The 20,650-nt window shown below is 37.6% G+C and overlaps 1 protein-coding gene across 14 annotated transcripts in view; it reads left to right on the top strand.

Annotated features, from left to right (window-relative positions):
* Positions 1–20,650, top strand: part of cacna1da (calcium channel, voltage-dependent, L type, alpha 1D subunit, a) — a 218,453-nt gene that overhangs the window by 165,486 nt on the left and 32,317 nt on the right. For 9 of the 14 annotated variants that reach the window (XM_061874279.1, XM_061874272.1, XM_061874275.1 and 6 more), the window contains 10 exons: positions 7–208; positions 380–538; positions 2,466–2,576; positions 5,580–5,663; positions 14,282–14,314; positions 17,011–17,139; positions 18,370–18,435; positions 18,519–18,770; positions 18,897–19,024; positions 19,104–19,200. In XM_061874279.1, the coding sequence (XP_061730263.1) occupies positions 7–208; positions 380–538; positions 2,466–2,576; positions 5,580–5,663; positions 14,282–14,314; positions 17,011–17,139; positions 18,370–18,435; positions 18,519–18,770; positions 18,897–19,024; positions 19,104–19,200 (1,261 nt within the window). The remainder of the gene's footprint in view (positions 1–6; positions 209–379; positions 539–2,465; positions 2,577–5,579; positions 5,664–14,281; positions 14,315–17,010; positions 17,140–18,369; positions 18,436–18,518; positions 18,771–18,896; positions 19,025–19,103; positions 19,201–20,650) is intronic. The other 5 variants (XM_061874281.1, XM_061874274.1, XM_061874278.1 and 2 more) reach the window with 1 other exon arrangement.

Here is a 20,650-nt window from a genome sequence, read left to right as displayed (position 1 = left end):
CCCCAGGTTACTTTACAAGGCCATCGACTCCAACAGGGAGAACCTGGGGCCCATTTACAACTACCGTGTGGAGATCTCGATCTTCTTCATCATCTACATCATCATCATTGCCTTCTTCATGATGAACATATTCGTGGGTTTTGTGATCGTCACATTTCAGGAGCAAGGAGAGAAAGAGTACAAGAACTGCGAACTTGACAAAAACCAGGTCAGTTGAGGCCAGCTTCTGTATTCAGTGTTTTTGCTTTTGGGGGGTTTTCTCTATGTATTGCAAAATGAACCCAAAAAATAATGTTGTAGTGCATAGAATATTAGTTGAGCTCTCTATAATCTGACAAAACTGGGTTAGAATAAATGAAAATGTGGTGTTGGTTTGCAGCGTCAGTGTGTGGAGTACGCCCTGAAGGCCCGTCCTCTGAGGAGGTACATCCCCAAGAACCCGTACCAGTACAAGTTCTGGTATGTGGTCAACTCTACCGGCTTTGAGTACATCATGTTTGTGCTCATCATGCTCAACACACTCTGCCTGGCGGTCCAGGTAAGACAAATGACTGTATTACCTCAACATTGTCAGCTGTTTTTAAATTGAGTGTACAACTCACATAAGGAAGCACTAAGTAACTTTTCAACCTTCATAAAATATTTTCATAACTTTTGGAATGATACATCAACTTACAAGAAGTTGAGTGACACCTCTGTTATACCTTGAGGGGGTCTGTATTGCTTTTATTGGCTGTTAACGACATTGAGGAGGGTGGCAGGACCCCTGCCACACCAAAAACTACAAATGCGTTAACTTGCTTTACGGCATATGTCACTCGCCCTTTCCCCATTCGTTAAAAAGACTGAAGTCAATGTGAACGCCTTTGTGCTGCAAGAAAATTAAAAGAAGAAGAAGAACGCCTATGAGCAATTACTGCTGATGAGCAGCCTGTTTGAAAGGACTGTGATGCAATCATATACTGTATATCAGGGGTCACCAACGCGGTGCCCGCGGGCACCAGGTAGCCCGTAAGGACCAGATGAGTAGCCCGCTGGCCTGTTCTAAAAATACCTGAAATAGCAGCACTTACCAGTGAGCTGCCTCAATTTTTTTAATTTTTTTATTTACTAACAAGCTGGTCTCGCTTCGCTCGACATTTTTAATTCTAAGAGAGACAAAACTCAAATAGAATTTGAAAATCCAAGAAAATATTTTAAAGACTTGGTCTTCACTTGTTTAAATAAATTAATTTATTTTTTACTTTCCTTCTTATAACTTTCTGAAAGACAATTTTAGAGAAAAAATACAACCTTATAAATGATTTTCGAATGTTTAAACACATATACCTTTTTACCTTTTAAATTCCTTCCTCTTTTTTCCTGACAATTTAAATCACTGTTCATGTATTATTTTTTTTTTGTATTATTATTATTGTGAAAAATAATAAATATATTTTAATTTAATTGTTCATTTTAGCTTCTGTTTTTTCGACGAAAAATATTTGTGAAATATTTCTTCAAACTTATTATGATTAAAATTGAAAACAATTATTCTGGCAAATCTAGAAAATCCGTAGAATCAAATTTAAATCTTATTTCAAAGTATTTTGAATTTCTTTTAAAATTTTTGTTCTGGAAAATCTAAAAGAAATAATGATTTGTCTTTGTTAGAAATATAGCTTGGTCCAATTTGTTATATATTATAACAAAGTGCAGATTGGATTTTAACCTATTTAAAACTTGTCATCAAAATTCTAAAATTAATCTTAATCAGGAAAAATTACAAATGATGTTCGATAAATTATTTTTTTATTTTTTTCAAAAAGATTCAAATTAGCTAGTTTTTCTATAAATTTCTTTCGGTTGAATTTTGAATTTTAAAGAGTCGAAATTAAAGATAAACTATGTTTGAAAATGTAATTTTCATTTTTTTCGTGTTTTCTCCTCTTTTAAACCGTTCAATTAAGTGTTTTTTTCATCATGTATTCTCTACAAAAAGCCTTCCGTAAAAGGAAAAAAATGTACCACGGAATGACAGACAGAAATACCCATTTTTTTATATATATATATATAGATTTATTTATTAAAGGTAAATTGAGCAAATTGGTTATTTCTGGCAATGTATTTAATTGTGTATCAAACTGGTAGCCCTTCGCATTAATCAGTACCCAAAAAGTAGACCTTGGTTTCAAAAAGGTTGGTGACCCCTGCTGTATATGCTAGTTTATATGCTAGAGTACACAAGGATACTAAATCATATTAACTTGAGCGATACATCTTTAGAATGTATATTATGCATTCATCAATAATGATGAATGTGTTACAGCTGTGTTAGTTGTACTTCTTTGCATCTTCCGTTTTTGTGGCTGCAATTGTCTCTTAACAACAACTGTTAATTTGGTTGAAAATGAAAAAATTTAAATATAACTAGTTGAATAAGTATCATATGTATTTTTTTCTTCTTTTATTACTGCTGAAACTAGCACTACGGCCAGTCCGCACTCTTTAACTACGTCATGGACATCCTCAACATGGTCTTCACGGCTGTTTTCACTGTGGAAATGGTTCTCAAGCTCATTGCTTTTAAACCCAGGGTGAGTCAGACACATTAACTCACAAATACAGTGGAACCTGCTTTTTTTAACACCTCTTGGACGTACAGTAGGCAGTTGTTGATATTAACAAAATCTAAATCGAAACTGGCTTGAATCTAAAACCTGTGATATAAGTGTATAAGTTTACTTGTGCAAAGCTGGACAGCCAGTTGACATCCAAATGTCCTCCATTAAGCACCCACGGTTGTTGTTTTTTCTTCTATTTTAGTCAAATTATTTACAAAAGGTTAATATTATAGGCTAAAGGCTACTAGGAGCTAGTAACTACACAACAGCTAAGCACACAATAGCATGAAAGCTAGACATATGTATTAAGTGTCTTTCATAAAAAAATATTGCAGTCTAAAACAGCACATTTGTCGATTTAAACATGTATCAAAAAATTAGAGTTGCATATTATTTAAACATAAAATTTCTCCGAGGCAGAAGCGTATCAAAAAGTATCCAGTAACAAACGTGTCCGCATCATTTAGTTTATTGCGTCATGAGCTTAAATTAATGAATTATTGTGGCCACAAGGTGTCACCCCAAAAAAAATTGCCTCTCCACTTGAACTTAAAGACGCAATATGTTATTCCAGGCGGTTAATAGTAGATAAGCATTTTTCATACCTCCCATTATTCTCTGTTTGACTAATTTCACTTGATCCAACCTTTTCTAATGTTTCACAGTACAAAATTATATATGTGTGTATGATTCCTGCTAATATTGGATTGGATCTGTATCGGTATCAGCCAATAATCAAGGCTCCAATATCAGTATTGTATTGAAGTGAAAAAATAAAGAAATGATAATTACAACACAGTGAACCAGGACTTAATGAGTTGTTCGACATAGACGTTTTGGCGACATAAGTGGGACCGGCTTTAGTGGATTCTACTGTAGAACAATTTTAAGTACTGTACTATATAGCTCACTGCACCCTCTAAACACAAAATGAAACAAAGTTTGCATCAAAACAATGAGAATTTGCTCTGTCACCTCCAACACTAAATTTTATTTAATACATTTAACTACATGGCTTATTTTCACCTGCATTGAATTGCTTTTTGAAAAATATTGTATATAAAATAAAGTAGCTCCAATGTACTTCCTTTTTTCCGTACTGTATGTGGCCATTGTGAAACATGTTTAGAATTTACTGATCTACAGTAGTTACATAAAAATGTCTGAGTAATGTTTTGTTTTTTTTACTTGGCCCTCGACTGCCTGCTCATCAGCTCTTTGTTGCCAAGAAGAACAGGATGCTAGTAAGAGCGTGTGGGATGCAGTGCAGACATTTTCTCAAATGCATGCAATATTAATATTAGTAGTTTGGTGCCACCAACTACGTGAGCTGGGTCAAATGCAGTTCAGCTCAAGTAGAAAGTGGTGTGCTTTATGTCTTGGGAAAATTATAAAAACATACTTTGAGTTGTAAAATTAGAGTAATGGGTATGTCAACTCTCAAGAGTCCACTACCTCGTACCCAGGGTATACGCCTACGCACCATGATGGGTGGTATAGTATGATGACGCAGCAGTTGTATGCACTTTGGGTGCAGTGAAAGCAAAAGTAAGGCTAACAAATAAACAAGACAACAATTTTCTATTGATGGAAGGAAGATCTTAATGAATCATTTAAAGCAGGGGTGTCAAACTGATTTTAGATCAGGGGCCACATGGAGAAAAATCTACTCCCAAGTAGGCCGGACTGGTAAAATCACAGCACTATAACTTAAAAATAAAGACAACATTAGATTGTTTTCTTTGTTTGAAAGTAGAACAAGCACATTCTGAAATTGTAGAAATCATAATGTTTTGGTAGTTTTTTTACACTTACATGTTGCGGTTAATAGTATTCTACCTTTATTTGTTGTTATTTATATTTTCTGAATAAATTAAATGATAATGTTCATCAGTCAACTTATTGGTGTTAATTTTCAATCAATCAAGATAAACAATTTTTTATCAAAATCAAATTACAGGATTTTATTTATGTAGGTTGATCATTTTCCTTGACTGATGTACTAACATCAGGTGGTTTATTTTGTACATATGTAGCATCATCTACAAAGATACAAATAATTGATATTGGGACATCTAGTGGACACATTTAGAACAGCTGGTTCGTGCATTCAGAAATTTCAGGTTCATTTTTATACCTAGCAAACTCATCCCGCCGTCCGGTCCATGGGCCGTACGTTTGACACCCTTGTTTTAAAGTATGTATGCCTGTTTGGTTTCATAAGAAGGATTGTAAGCCAACACTGACGCAAATTATGTTATTTTAAGCTTTCTTGAAGTGGAAAAATTATGAGGGGGATGGGACACCTTTTTTTTTTTCATAGTAATTGGTACAATATTATTATAATTCCCCAGATATTTCATTACATATCAAATGTTTTTTGTAAAATTAGTACATATTTTTTGAATGATACATTTTATGATTTCGTTTTCAGTTTTAAGTTTTTTATTAAACCCCAACTGAGGAAAAACAAGCAGATTTTTAGGCTGCAATATAAAGGTAACAACAGTACGTAAAAGCGCTTGCTTATACCCTGGACTCCTAAGAGTTAACATACAGTAAGTTGTACCGTATGGATGTATTTGTGGCGGTTCACCATACAGTATGTGTGAACGCAAATAAAGAATTAATGTTTCTGCTGGTCTTGCATCCAACACGACTACCGTGCACTCAACCTCACTCAGGGCTATTTCGGAGATGCCTGGAATGTGTTTGACGCCCTGGTTGTGATTGGCAGCATAGTAGACATTGTTCTGAGCGAGATCGATGTAAGTAAAAGTCGGTTTTCAACTTGCCGTGGCTCTCTTCTGCCCTTTTCCTGTTTTTCAGCCAGTGCAACTCGCTCCATCTTTGCCTTGTTATCTGATTTCTTCTAATGCTTGTTCTCTCTTTCTTGTCCTCAACTCATCCTTCCACATCATGTTTGGCATTGTTTCTCCCTTCCCTTTGCATCTTCACTTTGTGCACTGACTGCAGCACTATTTTGCTGATGCTTGGAACACGTTTGATGCCTTAATTGTCGTCGGTAGCGTTGTTGATATCGCTATCACTGAAGTGAATGTAAGTACAACTTAACTCTTGACTTCCGAGTCAAACTGAAGCTTTACGAGACATTTACAATTACCCTGCATTACAGTTATTGAATACTCCTGCTCCACATCCCAACAACATTTGAGTTATGTTATTTGGAGATTTAAATGTGTAAATGTTTGTTTGTCTATGCATCCTGTAATTGACTAAGCACAAAAAGGAAAAGGCTCTTGAAAGAATGGCATCTCATCTAAAGCTTCACTTTGACTTTGTACAGTTGTTTTTTTTTTATTCTACTGTGCTTTGTTACTGCTTTGTCACTGCTTCTCTATGTCTTCTTCAGTGGAATGTGTTGCCCGATGATGATGACATCTCTTTGGTCCAAAGGGAATGTTTTATTGATTAATGTGGTTTTCTAATTATTTGTACTCTTGTTTATTTTGTTTCCATAGAAACTTGTAGAGGCAAGTATGACAATGAGAGTTGTTTTTTGTGTTTACCCTATTGTTGTTTTTTACAACAACTTTATCGTCATAATAACAGCTAAATTATTTTTTAACTTGGGCCTTTTTTTTTTTTTAAGTCAGCGAGTCACTTAAAATATATATTTTGCTTCATACACAAATACAGTACAAGTAATAAATACATTTGAGTATTAGGGCAACCTTGAAACAGAAAACTTGCACATTTATGAAATTAATATTGTTGTTGGGTTTTTTGGGGAAAAGTTTTATTGGTTTAGGAGTAAAGTCATAATTTTAAGTAAGTATAACAACATTCAATTTTCCCTGTATTGTTATAACTATATTCTCATAAAACAAAAATATTTTTCCCTATGACCTAAGTTTTAAAAAAAATTATATAACAATTTTTTTCATTAAATTTGGATTTTTTTCTCTTCGACCTGTTAAAAAAAATCCCCGTGTAATATAATTTCTCATAAAATTTAGATTTCTTTTATCTGGACTTCTACAACTTTAATAATTTCATGATGTTATTTCCCTTTGTAAAATTATTTTCCCTTTGTATTATTACATTTTTTTCTCATAAAAATAGTTTTTTTTCCCCTGTAATATTCCAAATAATTCTTATAAAACGACATTACGTTTTTTGTCCTTTAGTAATACTATGACTATTTTAATGTATTTTTCTAATTAAATAATTTTTCCCCAGTAATATTACAGTATTTATTTTATATAGATTACCATTTTAAATGTAATAATACAACTTTTTGCTATGTGAAAAAAAGGTAATGTTACAACTTTGTGCTCTTAAAATCTTTATATTTTTCACCAATATTATTAACATTATACATGCACATTTTTTTTTACCGTCAAATTAAGATTATGATTGTTTTCATCTGTAATATTTTGACTTTATTTTCATAAAACAGAGAAAAGTAATATTACATGTTCCTCTTAAAAATACAGTATATTAAACTTTACACTCATATATATTTTTTCAGTGTAGCCTTAATATTTTTTAAATTAAATTATGCGTAAAAAAGAGCAAACGCGTTTTAAGTGTGTGGGTTTCAAGCCCTCATGAGACGATTTAGGTGAAAGGTGTAACCCCCGCCTGCTCGGAGTGCTCCTGTCTGAGCTGCAGTGCTGTTTTTCTGGAGACTTACAATATTTCATGCCATGTTCTGTGTGTCTGCATGAGTTTTGAATGAAGCGATAGCTAACTTATTTTCATGCATGTACAGTAGTGTGTTATAGGCCTCGTGGGTGATAATTTCACAAGAAAACGAACAACGTTCCTTGTGAGGGAATTGTTTTCCTATTTCATACGTTTTTCTGTGGTTTGCATTGCAAGTGGCTATTTTGGATTGTGGATGTGGTCTGTGGACCAAGCGGTCATGTCAAATGGCCAATCTTCATTACAGTCTGTTTTAAAACCATGCATGGTGGACCCTTGGAAGTCAAACACAATCCCTTTCAGGATCACAGTGCACTTCATCTGTTGTAAGGATTAAACCAGGGGTGTCAAACCTACGGCAGGTTTTATCCGGCCCAGGTGATGAATTTGCCAAGATTTAAAATGAGCTGCGTTTTTTTTTAATGAAAGAAACTGCTGTTCTAAATGTGTCCACTGGATGTCACAACAACAATTCTGTTAGGACTAGCAAGAGGTACAAAGTAAAGCGTGGCTGCGGCTCCTATCCATCGACCCAAATGAAACCTAAAACCTGCCATTTTATATCTTCTGCTTTTAACACATTGTAATTTGGCACCCTTACTTTCCCATAATGTCTCAAAAACGAGAAACCTTAACCCTTTTGAATAGTTGTTACCTCCATTTCTCACGGTTTGTTGAGTTAGCACTGGATTGATACGTGGACATGACAAAGGAGGTATTTGATACCTAGAAGTGTTTACATGTTATGTTTTTTGTTCAATCCCAGATAGACTGTAACTTAAAGTTTAAAACCCTTCTTTGTAGATACACTGAGACAAAGTCTAAGCTCATTGTGTTTTTGAAACTGCACCAATTTCCTCTGAATTTTCAACAAACTTGAAGTGTTTTGTCCAGAGGATTATTTGTGATTTGTACGATTTTCATAATGTGCTTGTTCTATTTTGGCGAAAGTAAAACAAAGAAAACAACCTGGAGTTGTCTTTATTTTTAAGTTATCATGCCATCATTCCGGCCTACTTGGGAATAGATTTTCCTCCACGCGGCCCCTGAGCTAAAATTAGTTTTGACACCCCTGGCTTAAACTTTCTCCAAGATAAAATGTGCAGGTTGTGTTTTTACAACATTTACCACAACATTGTACATAAATGGCTCTAGATCCGAGGGCCCACAGTATTTATTTCCCAGTTGCTTGTCTTCATGTATTCTCGTCCTGACTTGTGTGATTGTCACGTCTCCAAATGCATGCTGGATGCGTGAGCCGACATCATTAGCTAACATCTTTTCCATGTCCCGCCCATTTCCCAGATGGCCCTTGGCCACCCGCTCCATGTACCCCCGGTCAGTTATGTTTTCCCACCGAGTCTTGCTGTGCTGTTTGTCCTCACTCTCTCTTTCTCCCTCACTCTCTCTCTTGCTCGCCCTCTCATTTGACCTCCAGACAGAATGGCCCTGAGCTCAAGAGCTGCTTGCAAAACGTTAAGTCCGCTTGAGTGAAGCTCAGTCTGCGTTAAAAGCTGACATTCATTAAGTTAAGTGCAGGGCTTGGTCTAGGTCAGTGGTTCTCAACCTTTTTTCAGTGATGTGCCCCCTGTGAACATGTTTTCAATTCAAGTACCCCCTAATCAGAACAAAGCATTTTGGGTTGAAAAAAATAGATAAAGAAGTAAAATACAGCACTATGTCATCAGTTTCTGATTTATTAAATTGTATAACAAGGCACAATTTTGCTCATTTGTAGTGGTCTTTCTTGAACAAGTTGGAAAAAATGATATAAGAATAACTAAAAACTTGTTGAAAAATAAACAAGTGATTCAATTATAAAAAAAGATTTCTACACATAGAAGTAATCATCAACTTAAAGTGCCCTCTTTGGGGATTGTAATAGAGATCCATCTGGATTCATCAACTTAATTTTAAACATTTCTTTACAAAAAAGAAATCTTTAACATCAATATTTGACGTGGAAGCTTTTAAAAAAGGCTTAAAAACCCATCCTTTTAAAAAAAAAAGCCTTTTTATAGACATACATGCTGGTTCTAGCTATTGGGCTGTTTCTAGTTTTATATTTTATTTATTTTTTATCTTTTTATTATAATTATTATTATTAATATTTTTTTACACTGTGGCATTTTGAGGTTGTCTGCTCAACGTAAAGTGCTTTTTTACAAATAAAATCTGTTATTATTATTATTATTATTATTATATTTATGGAACATGTCCACAAAAAAATCTAGCTGTCAACACTGAATATTTCATTGTTGCATTTCTTGTCACAGTTTATGAACTCACATTCATATTTTGTTGAAGTATTATTCAATAAATATATTTATAAAGGATTTTTGAATTGTTGCAATTTTTAGAATATGTAAAAAAGATCTCACGTACCCCTTGGCATACCTTCAAGTACTCCCAGGGTTACGCGTACCCCCATTTGAGAACCACTGGTCTAGGTGACGTACTAAGGCACGTACAGGTACACCTGTTCAATGTAATGAGCACATTCCTCGCCGTGGACGCCAATGAAATCGTCTTTGCATCTGTCTGACAATTTGACTTCTTCACACAGTGGATGTCTCTTGCTTGCACAGGTGTTCCTAATGCAGTGCCTCGTTACAAAGGAAAGGCGTTCATTTAAATTGCACCAAAAAAGAGCTGACTTCGAGGTTCTTTGTTGATCGTGTGATTGTCTTTGTGTTTTGTCCTGTCTTTCTGTAGTGAGCTCTTAAAGCTCACAGTGGAGCTCAGGTGTGTAGACCCCAGTCAGGTGCATGAATACCTCAGCAGATCCTCACTTGCCCCCCGCCTACATTTTTGCTCCTTCAAGTTTATCCCAGTTTCTCTTCCTCCTCTCTCCAGCCCCAAGTACTATTCGCCTTCTTCCTTCCCCTTCTGTCGTCTGTCAGTATGGCAACCCCCCGTCCCCCGCCCCCTCCCACACACATACACACACACACACACACACACACACACACACACACACACACCCCTGCCTCTCCATGGCAGACTCACTGCCAGGCACGTGCATGACTTTGCTGCATTGCTGATTCACTCCTTGTCATTTCGACGTCCTGTGTGTATGTGTGTGTCTGTGTGTGCGTGTGTGCGTGCGACATGCTATGCCTGACGCATGCTCTTTGGATGCCGTGGCCAGGATTAGCTAAAGAACCTCCTCAAGCTAAACGGCACTTGAACTGTTATGTTTTGGAAGGATTTGAATGATGCCACGTCTGTCTGGAGGGTTTGACTAACATTAACTACTATTATAACCACTTTTCTTTGTATTGTTATTCTGCACACGCTGAATACTTCCTGTTTATGGCATGATTTGCATAACAATGACTGGGTATGTGTGTGAGGCCTGTGTGAGTAAATCTTTTATTTTTTTCTTACAACAATCATAACAGCAAATTCCACTTATGATGGTTTAAATAAAATGCATTTGTTTCATGAATTGTATCTATGGTGCTCTCATTCACCTTAATGTTAGTTACACCTGTACATTAGTAAGGAGATTCAATATAAGAGAACCAGTTTCGTCATTGCAAAATATAAAGAATGCTCCTGTTTTTAACTCACACTGTCAAAGAGGCACTAGTTTAACTATGTGTTTGTGAAACTGACATTTTGTTGTCCTTATATTGCTACATACAGTACAGCAAGCAAGGAACAATATTAAAGCACGCTTAACCTCACTCATATTATAGTATTTTACTAATATTTTAATGAAGTGGTCTCACAATAGTGTGTTGTCCAAAATCTAGCCTTGAGTGTCTGTAGCTTTAATGAGCAATGTTTGTCTCCAAGGGACACTTTTTTGTACTTTGTCCACTTTTTAAATAAATACTGTGAATCTGTACTTGTCCAACATAATAGGTGTCATATTTTCTGTACAACTACTTAACGTTAAAGGCTTACTGAAATGAGATTTTCTTATTTAAACGGGGATAGCAGGTCCGTTCTATGTGTCATACATGATCATTTTGCGATATTGCCATATTTTTGCTGAGAGGATTTAGTAGAGAACATCCACGATAAAGTTCGCAACTTTTGGTCGCTAATAAAAAAGCCTTGCCTTTACCGGAAGTAGCAGACGATGTGCGCGTGACGTCACGGGTTGTGGAGCTCCTCACATTCTCACATTGTTTACAATCACGGCCACCAGCAGCGAGAGCGATTCGGACCGAGAAAGCAACGATTTCCCCATTAATTTGAGCGAGGATGAAAGATTCGTGAATGAGGATAGTGAGAGTGAAGGACTAGGGAAGAAAAAAAAAAGGTGAGGCCAGTGGGAGCGATTCAGATGTTATTGGACACATTTACTAGGATAATTCTGGAAAATCCCTTATCTGCTTATTGTGTTACTACTGTTTTAGTGAGATTATATGGTACCTGAAAGTCTTAGGGGTGTGGCCACGGGTGTGGTGACCGCCAGTGTCTCCGGTGGGAGGAGGTAAGAGAGTCCGCAGCTGCAGGAGGACGCAATCTCCGCTCATATCTACGGTAAGAGCCGACTTATTACCACAATTTTCTCACCGAAACCTGCCGGTTGACATGTGGTCAGGAACCATGTTCGCTTGACCGCTCTGTTCCATAGTAAAGTTTCACCTTCGGGAATGTAAACACAAACACCGGCTGTGTTTGTGTTGCTAAAGGCAGCTGCAATACGCCGCTTCCCACCTACATCTTTCTTCTTTGACTTCTTCATTATTAATTGAACAAATTGCAAAAGATTCAGCAACACAGATGTCCAGAATACTTTGTAATTATGCGATTAAAGCAGACGACTTTTAGCCCTGATTGGTGCTGGAAGAACTTGTCCGCTACAACTGGTGACATTACGCGCGCGCGTCATCATTCCGCAACGTTTTCAACAGGATACTTCACGGGAAATTTAAAATCGCAATTTAGTAAACTAAACCGGCCGTATTGGCATGTGTTGCATGTTAATATTTCATCATTGATATGTAAACTATCAGACTGCGTGGTCGGTAGTAGTGGGTTTCAGTAGGCCTTTAATGAGTGAGACAGGAAGATAAAAACGTGAAAAATGAGAGCATGTGTATGCTAAAGTGCTAACATTACACTAACATTTTAAACAGCAACATCATTGCAGGTATTGTCCAAATAAAACATACAGTGGTCACGTCTGTAGCTGACTAGGTAGATGGGCTTGATTTTGGGATCTGTAGCGAAGCCTTTTTTTTAAGTCCTATAGGAAGAGTTTTGTTGGTTTACATAGTATATTGTGTATGCAGTCTTTCTAGCTAGGTAGACATCAACCCTTCTTCTTCATGTCCATATCTGTTCTAACGTCATAAGTGAGCATTTATGCCCCTCTTCTCTCATAAGTGAGATTAAAGGCCTACTGAAATTAGATTTTCTTATTTAAACGGGGATAGCAAGTTCATTCTATGTGTCATACTTGATCATTTCGCAATATTGCCATATTTTTGCTGAAAGGATTTAGTAGAGAACATCCACGATAAAGTTTGCAACTTTCGGTGCTAAGAGAAAAGCCCTGCCTCTACCGGAAGTCGCAGACGATGACGTCACATGTTTGATGGCTCCTCACATATTCACATTGTTTTTAATGGGAGCCTCCAACAAAAAGTGCTATTCGAACCGACAAAACGACAATTTCCCCTTTAATTTGAGCGAGGATGAAAGATTCGTGTTTGAGGATATTGATAGCGACAGACTAGGAAAAAAAAAAAAGGAAAAAAAAAAAAAAACGTGATTGCATTGGGACGGATTCCGATGTTTTTAGACACATTTACGAGGTTAATTCTGGGAAATCCCTTATCTTTCTATTGTGTTGCTAGTGTTTTAGTGTGTTTAATATTACCTGATAGTCAGAAGGGTGTCTCCACGGGTGTCTTTGACGCGCAGTGTCTCAGGGAAGTCGACGGCAGCTATGGATGGCACAAGCTCAGCTTTTCTCCGGTAAGAACTGACTTTTTAACCACAATTTTCTCACCGAAACCTGCTGGTTGACATGTGGTCGGGATCCATGTTCTTTTGACCGTGCTCTGATCCATAGGAAAGTTTCACCTCCAGGAATTTTACACAAGGAATCACCGTGTGTTTGTGTGGCTAAAGGCTAAAGCTTCCCAACTCCATCTTTCTACTGTGACGTCTCCAATATTAATTGAACAAATTGCAAAAGATTCAGCAACACAGATGTCCAAAAAAGTGTATAATTATGCCGTTAAAGCAATTGACATTTAGCTGTGTGTGTGCGCAGCGCTCATACTTCCTAAAAAGCCGTGACGTCTTGCGTACACGTCATCATTACACAACGTTTCGAAGACGAAACTCCCGAGAAATTAAAATTGCAATTTAGTAAACTAAACTGGCCGTATTGGCATGTGTTGCAATGTTAATATTTCATCATTGATATATAAACTATCAGACTGGGTGGTGGGTAGTAGTGGGTTTCAGTAGGCCTTTAACAAGAGAGTGAAATGATAGATTTTTCTCCAATTTGGTGCCCATGCTCTATAAAAATCCTCAAAAAGCAAATTAGGCGACTTTCAAATGTATACCTCTTTGACAGTTTCATTATCATCATATCTGTTTTTTGTTTTAACCAGCTCTTGTATTGAATCTTGTTTTTGTGCGGGTGAGTTTTCCTGACTAGGAATCAACAAATAAACGTTTCAGCATACATCAAAAAAATATATCTGGACAGTAATTCATATCTGAACCCTTATAGTCCCACTGGGTGTGTTCATTCCAGCGGGGTGATAAAGTTGTGTCCCAGTTTTCAGTTCTCAGTGAGCCCATGTTGTTTGTCAGTGTGACCTGCACTGCTTCTGTCCCACTGCGAGCTGTCTTCCATAGTGCTTCCAGAATGTGGTCTGTCCTATCATCTTAAGTCTGAGGCTAGTGGTGACTCTGTTCTGTCTCTGTCATATGAAACATATTTGGTCCTTAGTGTTCGGTTATTAGTGTGTGGGACCTACAGGCTCTGAATAAGTCATTAATGCAGGTTTTTGATTTTAAAGCCAACAGAAACTCCTCAGGTGGATGAACAGGGGGTAAGATGCTCCACCCCAACCCTCTTCTCGTCTTAGGGCCATGCCATCATATTTCTCTTTTACCTTCTCATTCTAAGGTTTCCATTCGCTATATTTTGATTTCTCCCTTCTCGTTTGCTCATGTATCCTCATAACTTTATTTCTAAAGTTTTGGATTGTTCTATAAGGTGTGTCACTCAAACGTGGCGCCATGTATTTCCCAGAGAGGTGTGGGCTGGTTTTAGGCGCCAACCTCTCCCGTTTGTAGTGTTGACACTGCTACATGGGGGTAGTGGCCCATGGATACCTTCTCCATTTCCCCCTATTCCTGGGAGAAGGTCACCTCTATCTAACCTGCCAACCTCCCGGCCGGCCCGTTTGGGGTTGGTCCCACTGTGAGTCCGCATGCAGTGACTCTGGAGTGAGGGTGCCATGCTTGTGCAGATGTTTCCTGTCAAGTATGGCAAGGTTTTTTTCTCCAGCATGCTTGCTTCCTTGCCTCCTCTCCTTGTAGGTCAAGGACACCTCTCCTGACCGTGCTTTGGACCTGGACCGACAGAAACATACGAGCTGCATTGCCACAGTTCCATTCAGCAGTAAAGCTCAGTTTTGGAAAAGTAAACACTGACCTGGCTTGCGTTTCCATTATAAAGGCCACTGGGGAAAAAAAGTGACAATTATATCTAATTTTACTTTGTCGTAGCGCCACTAAAATAAGATACAGCAGGAGAGTTTCATACCGCCAAAGTAGGTATGAGGTAGTGTTTTGGTAAGATCAACAACTCAGATATGCGCAAAAGTAAGCATACCCAAACTGTACTGATTGATAGAAAATGAATCCACACACGATATATGGTAATGATACACGAGACGTTTGTTTCGGTGTTTCTTCACCCTAGGGCCCATTGTTGGGCCGCAAACACATGTTAGAGGGCTTCCAAAAAATAACTCAGTTGTAATACACTTTTCCACCAATGGTGGCAGTAATTACAATATCAAACAAAATGAAGAAGTCTGGAACTAAAGTCATAGAGAAGTGTTTTAAGTGCAAAAAATATGACTAAAGTGGTGAAGGTGTATTTTCATTTGAACGATAATTATATTGATGGTTCAGTTAGAAACATGCATTATTAATTCAGTTCATTTTAGCACAACATGATTGTATGAAAATGCATTTTTGTCAGTTATTTATGGGTCCCTTATGCTGTATATTTCATTAGTACTTATTTTTCTAATCAGCCTGACCTAAGGTTAAGGTTTATGTGGTAAATGGACAATAATCCTGGTGATTATCTCATGGTTTCATATCATTTGACAAGGTTGTAAACTGTAAGTAGGTTAGATATAATTATTAAATACGTATAAAATCAAGAGTAAGATACTAACTCAGTGTTAATGGTGAAGAACCCCTGGTTCACGAGAACAGCAAAGAGGAAGGGACAGTCAATGGAAGGCAATAATTAGAGTGTAATCTTCCAAATGTCAAAACTCATATATAACTTTTTTTTTAAACTTTAGTAATGATTTGAGTGCTTGTGTATTGTACAACACAACAGCAACAGAACCAATGTTGTAATAGCGCTAAGGAACAAACTGCTACTTATCATTGATAACGCAGACTTCTTCATCGCAAACATTACGACAAGTTTACGACAAAAGATGTAACAATATGAAATTTCATATTATAGTCATTGTCACCAAAATTATCATGTTATCATTATTATCACAGTATTGTTGAACGTGCTCCAAAAGTGGTCACACACTTACAACCAAGTTTTATTTAAAAAAAATAAAAATACATAGCCACATCATATACTTTCTTGGCAGAAGAAACATGTTATATAATACAATTGTTCTGGCTACTTATTATACAAACTATTTTGATTGATTGTTGAAATATGTTTATCTTGGTCCGTTTTAGTATTTTTTTAATGATAAACACAAAAGCGCGTCCTGGGTGCGTCCCACCCGGTTTATGTGACGTCACGCAAATTCACTTCCTGTTGTCATATTGCTTTGAGAGCAGAGTCTGTACATTTAATGCGCACAAATAAATATTTTAGTTGCTCATACAGTAATGTGTTTTTACAAGTTTACATTTGGGAATGTGTTTTTTATGGAGAAAGACTTTAATGTCTCTTGTTTTCATGTTATCATTTATGGGAACTAGCACTAGCTTGCTTCTCCAATTAAGTACCGTACCGGTTGATGAGTTTATCAAAGTGTCGAGTGTTATAAATCACGGTTTTATGATCATATCAGTTTTACACGGTCATAAAAACCTTACTGCGGTTAATCGATATACCGTGTATAATTACATCTCTATATACGACTTTCTCACAGGCAACCAACATTTTAAAGCACATACTGAACTACTATCATCTTGTGTATTTAATTTTCAAATTACATCAGAAAGTTGCCTACAGCCACACCTGTTTATGTTTTTCTGACCCGGTTCAAATCAAAGACCCCGGCGGTTATTTAGTTTTGTAGATCACACACTCGGTGACCATAGTTCACTGAGTAGAGGTGTTCAGTGACACATTTAAAGTAATTAGAATGCTCACAAGTGTACTTTTTCCTCCTCTATGTCGATGCAGCCCGTATGTCTCTGCTCCAGAGTTCAGAATGACTCATTCCAGTCCAGCACAGTTCAGGGATTGGGTGTGCAATGCCATAGCGCCGCTTGCTTCTGACTCGGGAATGTTTCTTCCCAGAACACGGAGGACAGCGCCCGCATCTCCATTACCTTCTTCCGTCTCTTCCGGGTCATGCGACTCGTTAAGCTGCTCAGCCGAGGGGAGGGCATCAGGACTCTTCTTTGGACCTTCATCAAATCCTTCCAGGTGAGATCTCGGATGGCTTGACAAACATTGTAATAAAATTAATTTTTACAAAACCAAAAACCAGTGAAGTTGGCATGTTGTGTAAATCATAAATAAAAACAGAAATCAATGACTTGCAAATGCTTTTAAAATTGTATTCGATTGAATAGACTGCAAAGACAAAATATTTATTTGTTCGAACTGAGAAACGTAATTTTTTGGGGCAAATCATTTAGAATTTTATGACAGCAACACATTACAAAAAAGTTGGCACAAAGGCATTTTTACCACTGTGTTACATGGCCTTTCCTTTACAAACACTCAGATTGTTTGGGAACTGAGGAGACCAATTTTTTAAGCTTTTCAGATGGTATTCTTTCCCATTCTTGCTTGATGTAAAACTCAAGTTGTTCAACAGTCCGGGGTCTCCGTTGTAGTATTTTAGGCTTTATATTGCGCCACACATTTTCAATGGGAGACAGGTCTGGACTACAGGCAGGCCAGTCTAGTACCTGCACTCTTTTACTATGAAGACACACTGTTGTAACACTGCTTGGCCTTGTCTTGCTGAAATAAGCAGGGGCGTCCATGATAACGTTGCTTGGATGGCAACATATGTTGCTCCAAAACCTGTATGTACCTTTCAGCATTAATGGTGCCTTCACAGATGTGTAAATTACCCATGTCTTGGGCACCCCCTTATCCCCACTCTTTGCAATAGCTCGTTGAGAAATTTGCTTAATATTTGGTCACAAAGTGGTGACCCTCGCCCCATCCTTGTTTTTGAATGACTGAGTACTTAATGGAAGCTGCTTTTTTACCTACCGGTAATCATGGCACCCACCTGTTCCCAAATTAGCCTGTTCACCTGTGGGATGTTCCAAATAAGTGTTTGATGACTGTCTGATGTCTTTTTTGCCACTTGTTCCAGCTGTTTTGAAACATGTTTGAGGCATCAAATACCAAGTGAGCTAATATTTGCAAAAAATACAAAGTTTTCCAGTTCGAACATTAAGTATTTTGTCTTTGCAGTCTATTCAATTGAATACAGGCTGAAAAGGATTTGCAAATCATTGTATTTTGTTTTTATATACGTTTGTACAATTTAAACAACATGCCAACTTCACTGGTTTAGGGTTTTGTATTTTATTACTGGCTTTATAGAATCGGTAGTTTTTTTGTTGTACTTAAATATTCAGTTTACTGAATAATTGCTTCCTATAACTCTGACTGTCTTCTTATCTCTTTAAGGCCCTGCCGTACGTCGCTCTCCTGATAGCCATGCTGTTCTTCATCTATGCTGTCATCGGGATGCAGGTTGGTACTTAAACTTGATAACACCTACAGTATTTGTTCCCCCCTCTGTCGTTGGACTAATGGAGCCAATTACGCTCTTTCAGGTTTTTGGGAAGATTGCAATGGTGGATGGCACACACATCAACCGAAACAACAACTTCCAGACCTTCCCTCAGGCCGTGCTCCTCCTCTTCAGGTGTGCCACCGGGGAAGCGTGGCAAGAGATCATGTTGGCCTGCATGCCGGGGAAGCTGTGTGACCCCGAGTCAGACTACAACCCCGGCGAGGAGATGACATGTGGCAGCGGATTTGCAATCATTTACTTCATTACTTTCTACATGCTGTGCGCCTTCTTGGTTCGTGCATCAAGCTTCAGTAGCATTCTTCATTCATTGTTTGACTTTTACTTGTCTTCTTAAGCACACAGGTTGGACACGTCGCATGTTTAGTGTGTGACCCTTACAGTTCTTGTCCTCCTCCAGATTATCAACTTGTTTGTGGCCGTCATTATGGACAACTTTGACTATCTGACAAGAGATTGGTCCATTCTGGGCCCACACCATTTGGATGAATTCAAGAGAATTTGGTCAGAGTATGATCCAGAGGCCAAGTATGACTTTAATTAGCATTCCCTTCCTGTCTGTTTGAAACAATTATTCAATAATTCTCTCTTTTTTTTTTTTACTCAGGGGAAGAATTAAGCATCTTGATGTGGTAACACTTCTGAGAAGAATACAGCCTCCTCTTGGCTTTGGCAAACTGTGTCCTCACCGAGTGGCTTGCAAGGTTTCCTGTTACTTCTGGTTTTATATTCTAAGCTTCTGTTTTGTAGTATTTTTCAATAAGAGTGTCCCGACACAACCTTGTTTCTTCTGGCACCATACTCATATTGGAGTATTGGCCGATACCGATATTGATCTGATGCGATATCAGCAGGAATCAAACATACTTTTTAATATTCCGTTTGATCAAGTGAAATTATTCAAACAGAGAGCAATAGTAGGTATAGAAACCACTAATCCGTGCAAGGACCTCGCTGACGGTGTGAGGGGGAAGGCGTGAAGTGAATTGAAGTGAATTATATTTATATAGCGCTTTTTCTCTCGTGACTCAAAGCGCTTTGCATAGTAAAACACAATATTTAATTTTTTTACATTTAAACCAGTGTCGGTGGCACTGGGGGCAGGTGGGTAAAGTGTCTTGCCCAAGGACACAACGGCAGTAACTAGGATGGAGGAAGCGGGTATCGAACCTGCATCCCTCAAGTTGCTGGCACGGCCGCTCTACCAACCGAGCTATACCAACTGGCGTGCTCTGTCTGTGGCCGTAGTCTTGCCCCTGGTTGAGATCACAACCGGAGGCAGTGGGGTGGGTTCTATCTCAGTTGTGGAGGGAGTGGGGGACCCTCAAGTAGGCGTGGACGAGGCAGTGAGTGGAATGGATGAGTGTGATGGAGTTGTTGTGTCCAGGATGGCTGCTTGTGGCGTTGTTTGGTGTTCTCAAGGGATGCTTGTACACAGGTTAGGGTCTTTTAGCCGGGCTGTGTTTTTTTAAAATAGTTTTATTGCTTGATGCCATTAACAAAGTTAAGACAGTGCAATTGGCGTCAACTAATGCAAGATAAATGATCACATTTTGTAACAAATTCCTACAATTTTTGTTTTCTTTATAAATGTGTTTACCTGCTACATGGCTTATCTGTGTACATTTATCCATAGTTTTGTTTTAGTACAAAATTAATACTTGTGTTTTTCTTAAAGCACAGTCCAAGAGTGGCAACCATAAATCATGAATAATTTGATATAATGCCAGTAAAACTTTCTGTTCTATTCTTACCTAATACTTGATTATGACAGACTATATGTAATATGGTCATAAAAGTTGTTATTTGAGTGCAACAAGAACAGCCCATATCTGCTCTAAATCTGTACAGCAGCAATGGTCTTCTACATCTACAATATGATTTGCCCGAGTAGTTGAACAGGACAAAAACACTAACCTTTTTATTTGTAACCGTCGGTAATGGATGTATGCTGTCTTTAAGTTGAAGTTGTTTTTGGCGTTACTAAGTGGTCACAATCATCAATTAGATCAAGCTAATGGTGCTGGATGTTGAATAATACGGACACTTTTTTTACTGGATACTCTTAAATACGGTTCTGCCTTGAGGACTTTGGAAATAACATGCAACTATAATTATTTTATATTGTTTAAATTAACAAAAGCTGTGTTTTGG

This window comes from Nerophis ophidion, linkage group LG16 (assembly GCF_033978795.1).
Source record: "Nerophis ophidion isolate RoL-2023_Sa linkage group LG16, RoL_Noph_v1.0, whole genome shotgun sequence".
Taxonomy (NCBI): Eukaryota; Metazoa; Chordata; class Actinopteri; order Syngnathiformes; family Syngnathidae; genus Nerophis; species Nerophis ophidion.
This window is presented reverse-complemented; position numbering and strand designations above follow the sequence as displayed.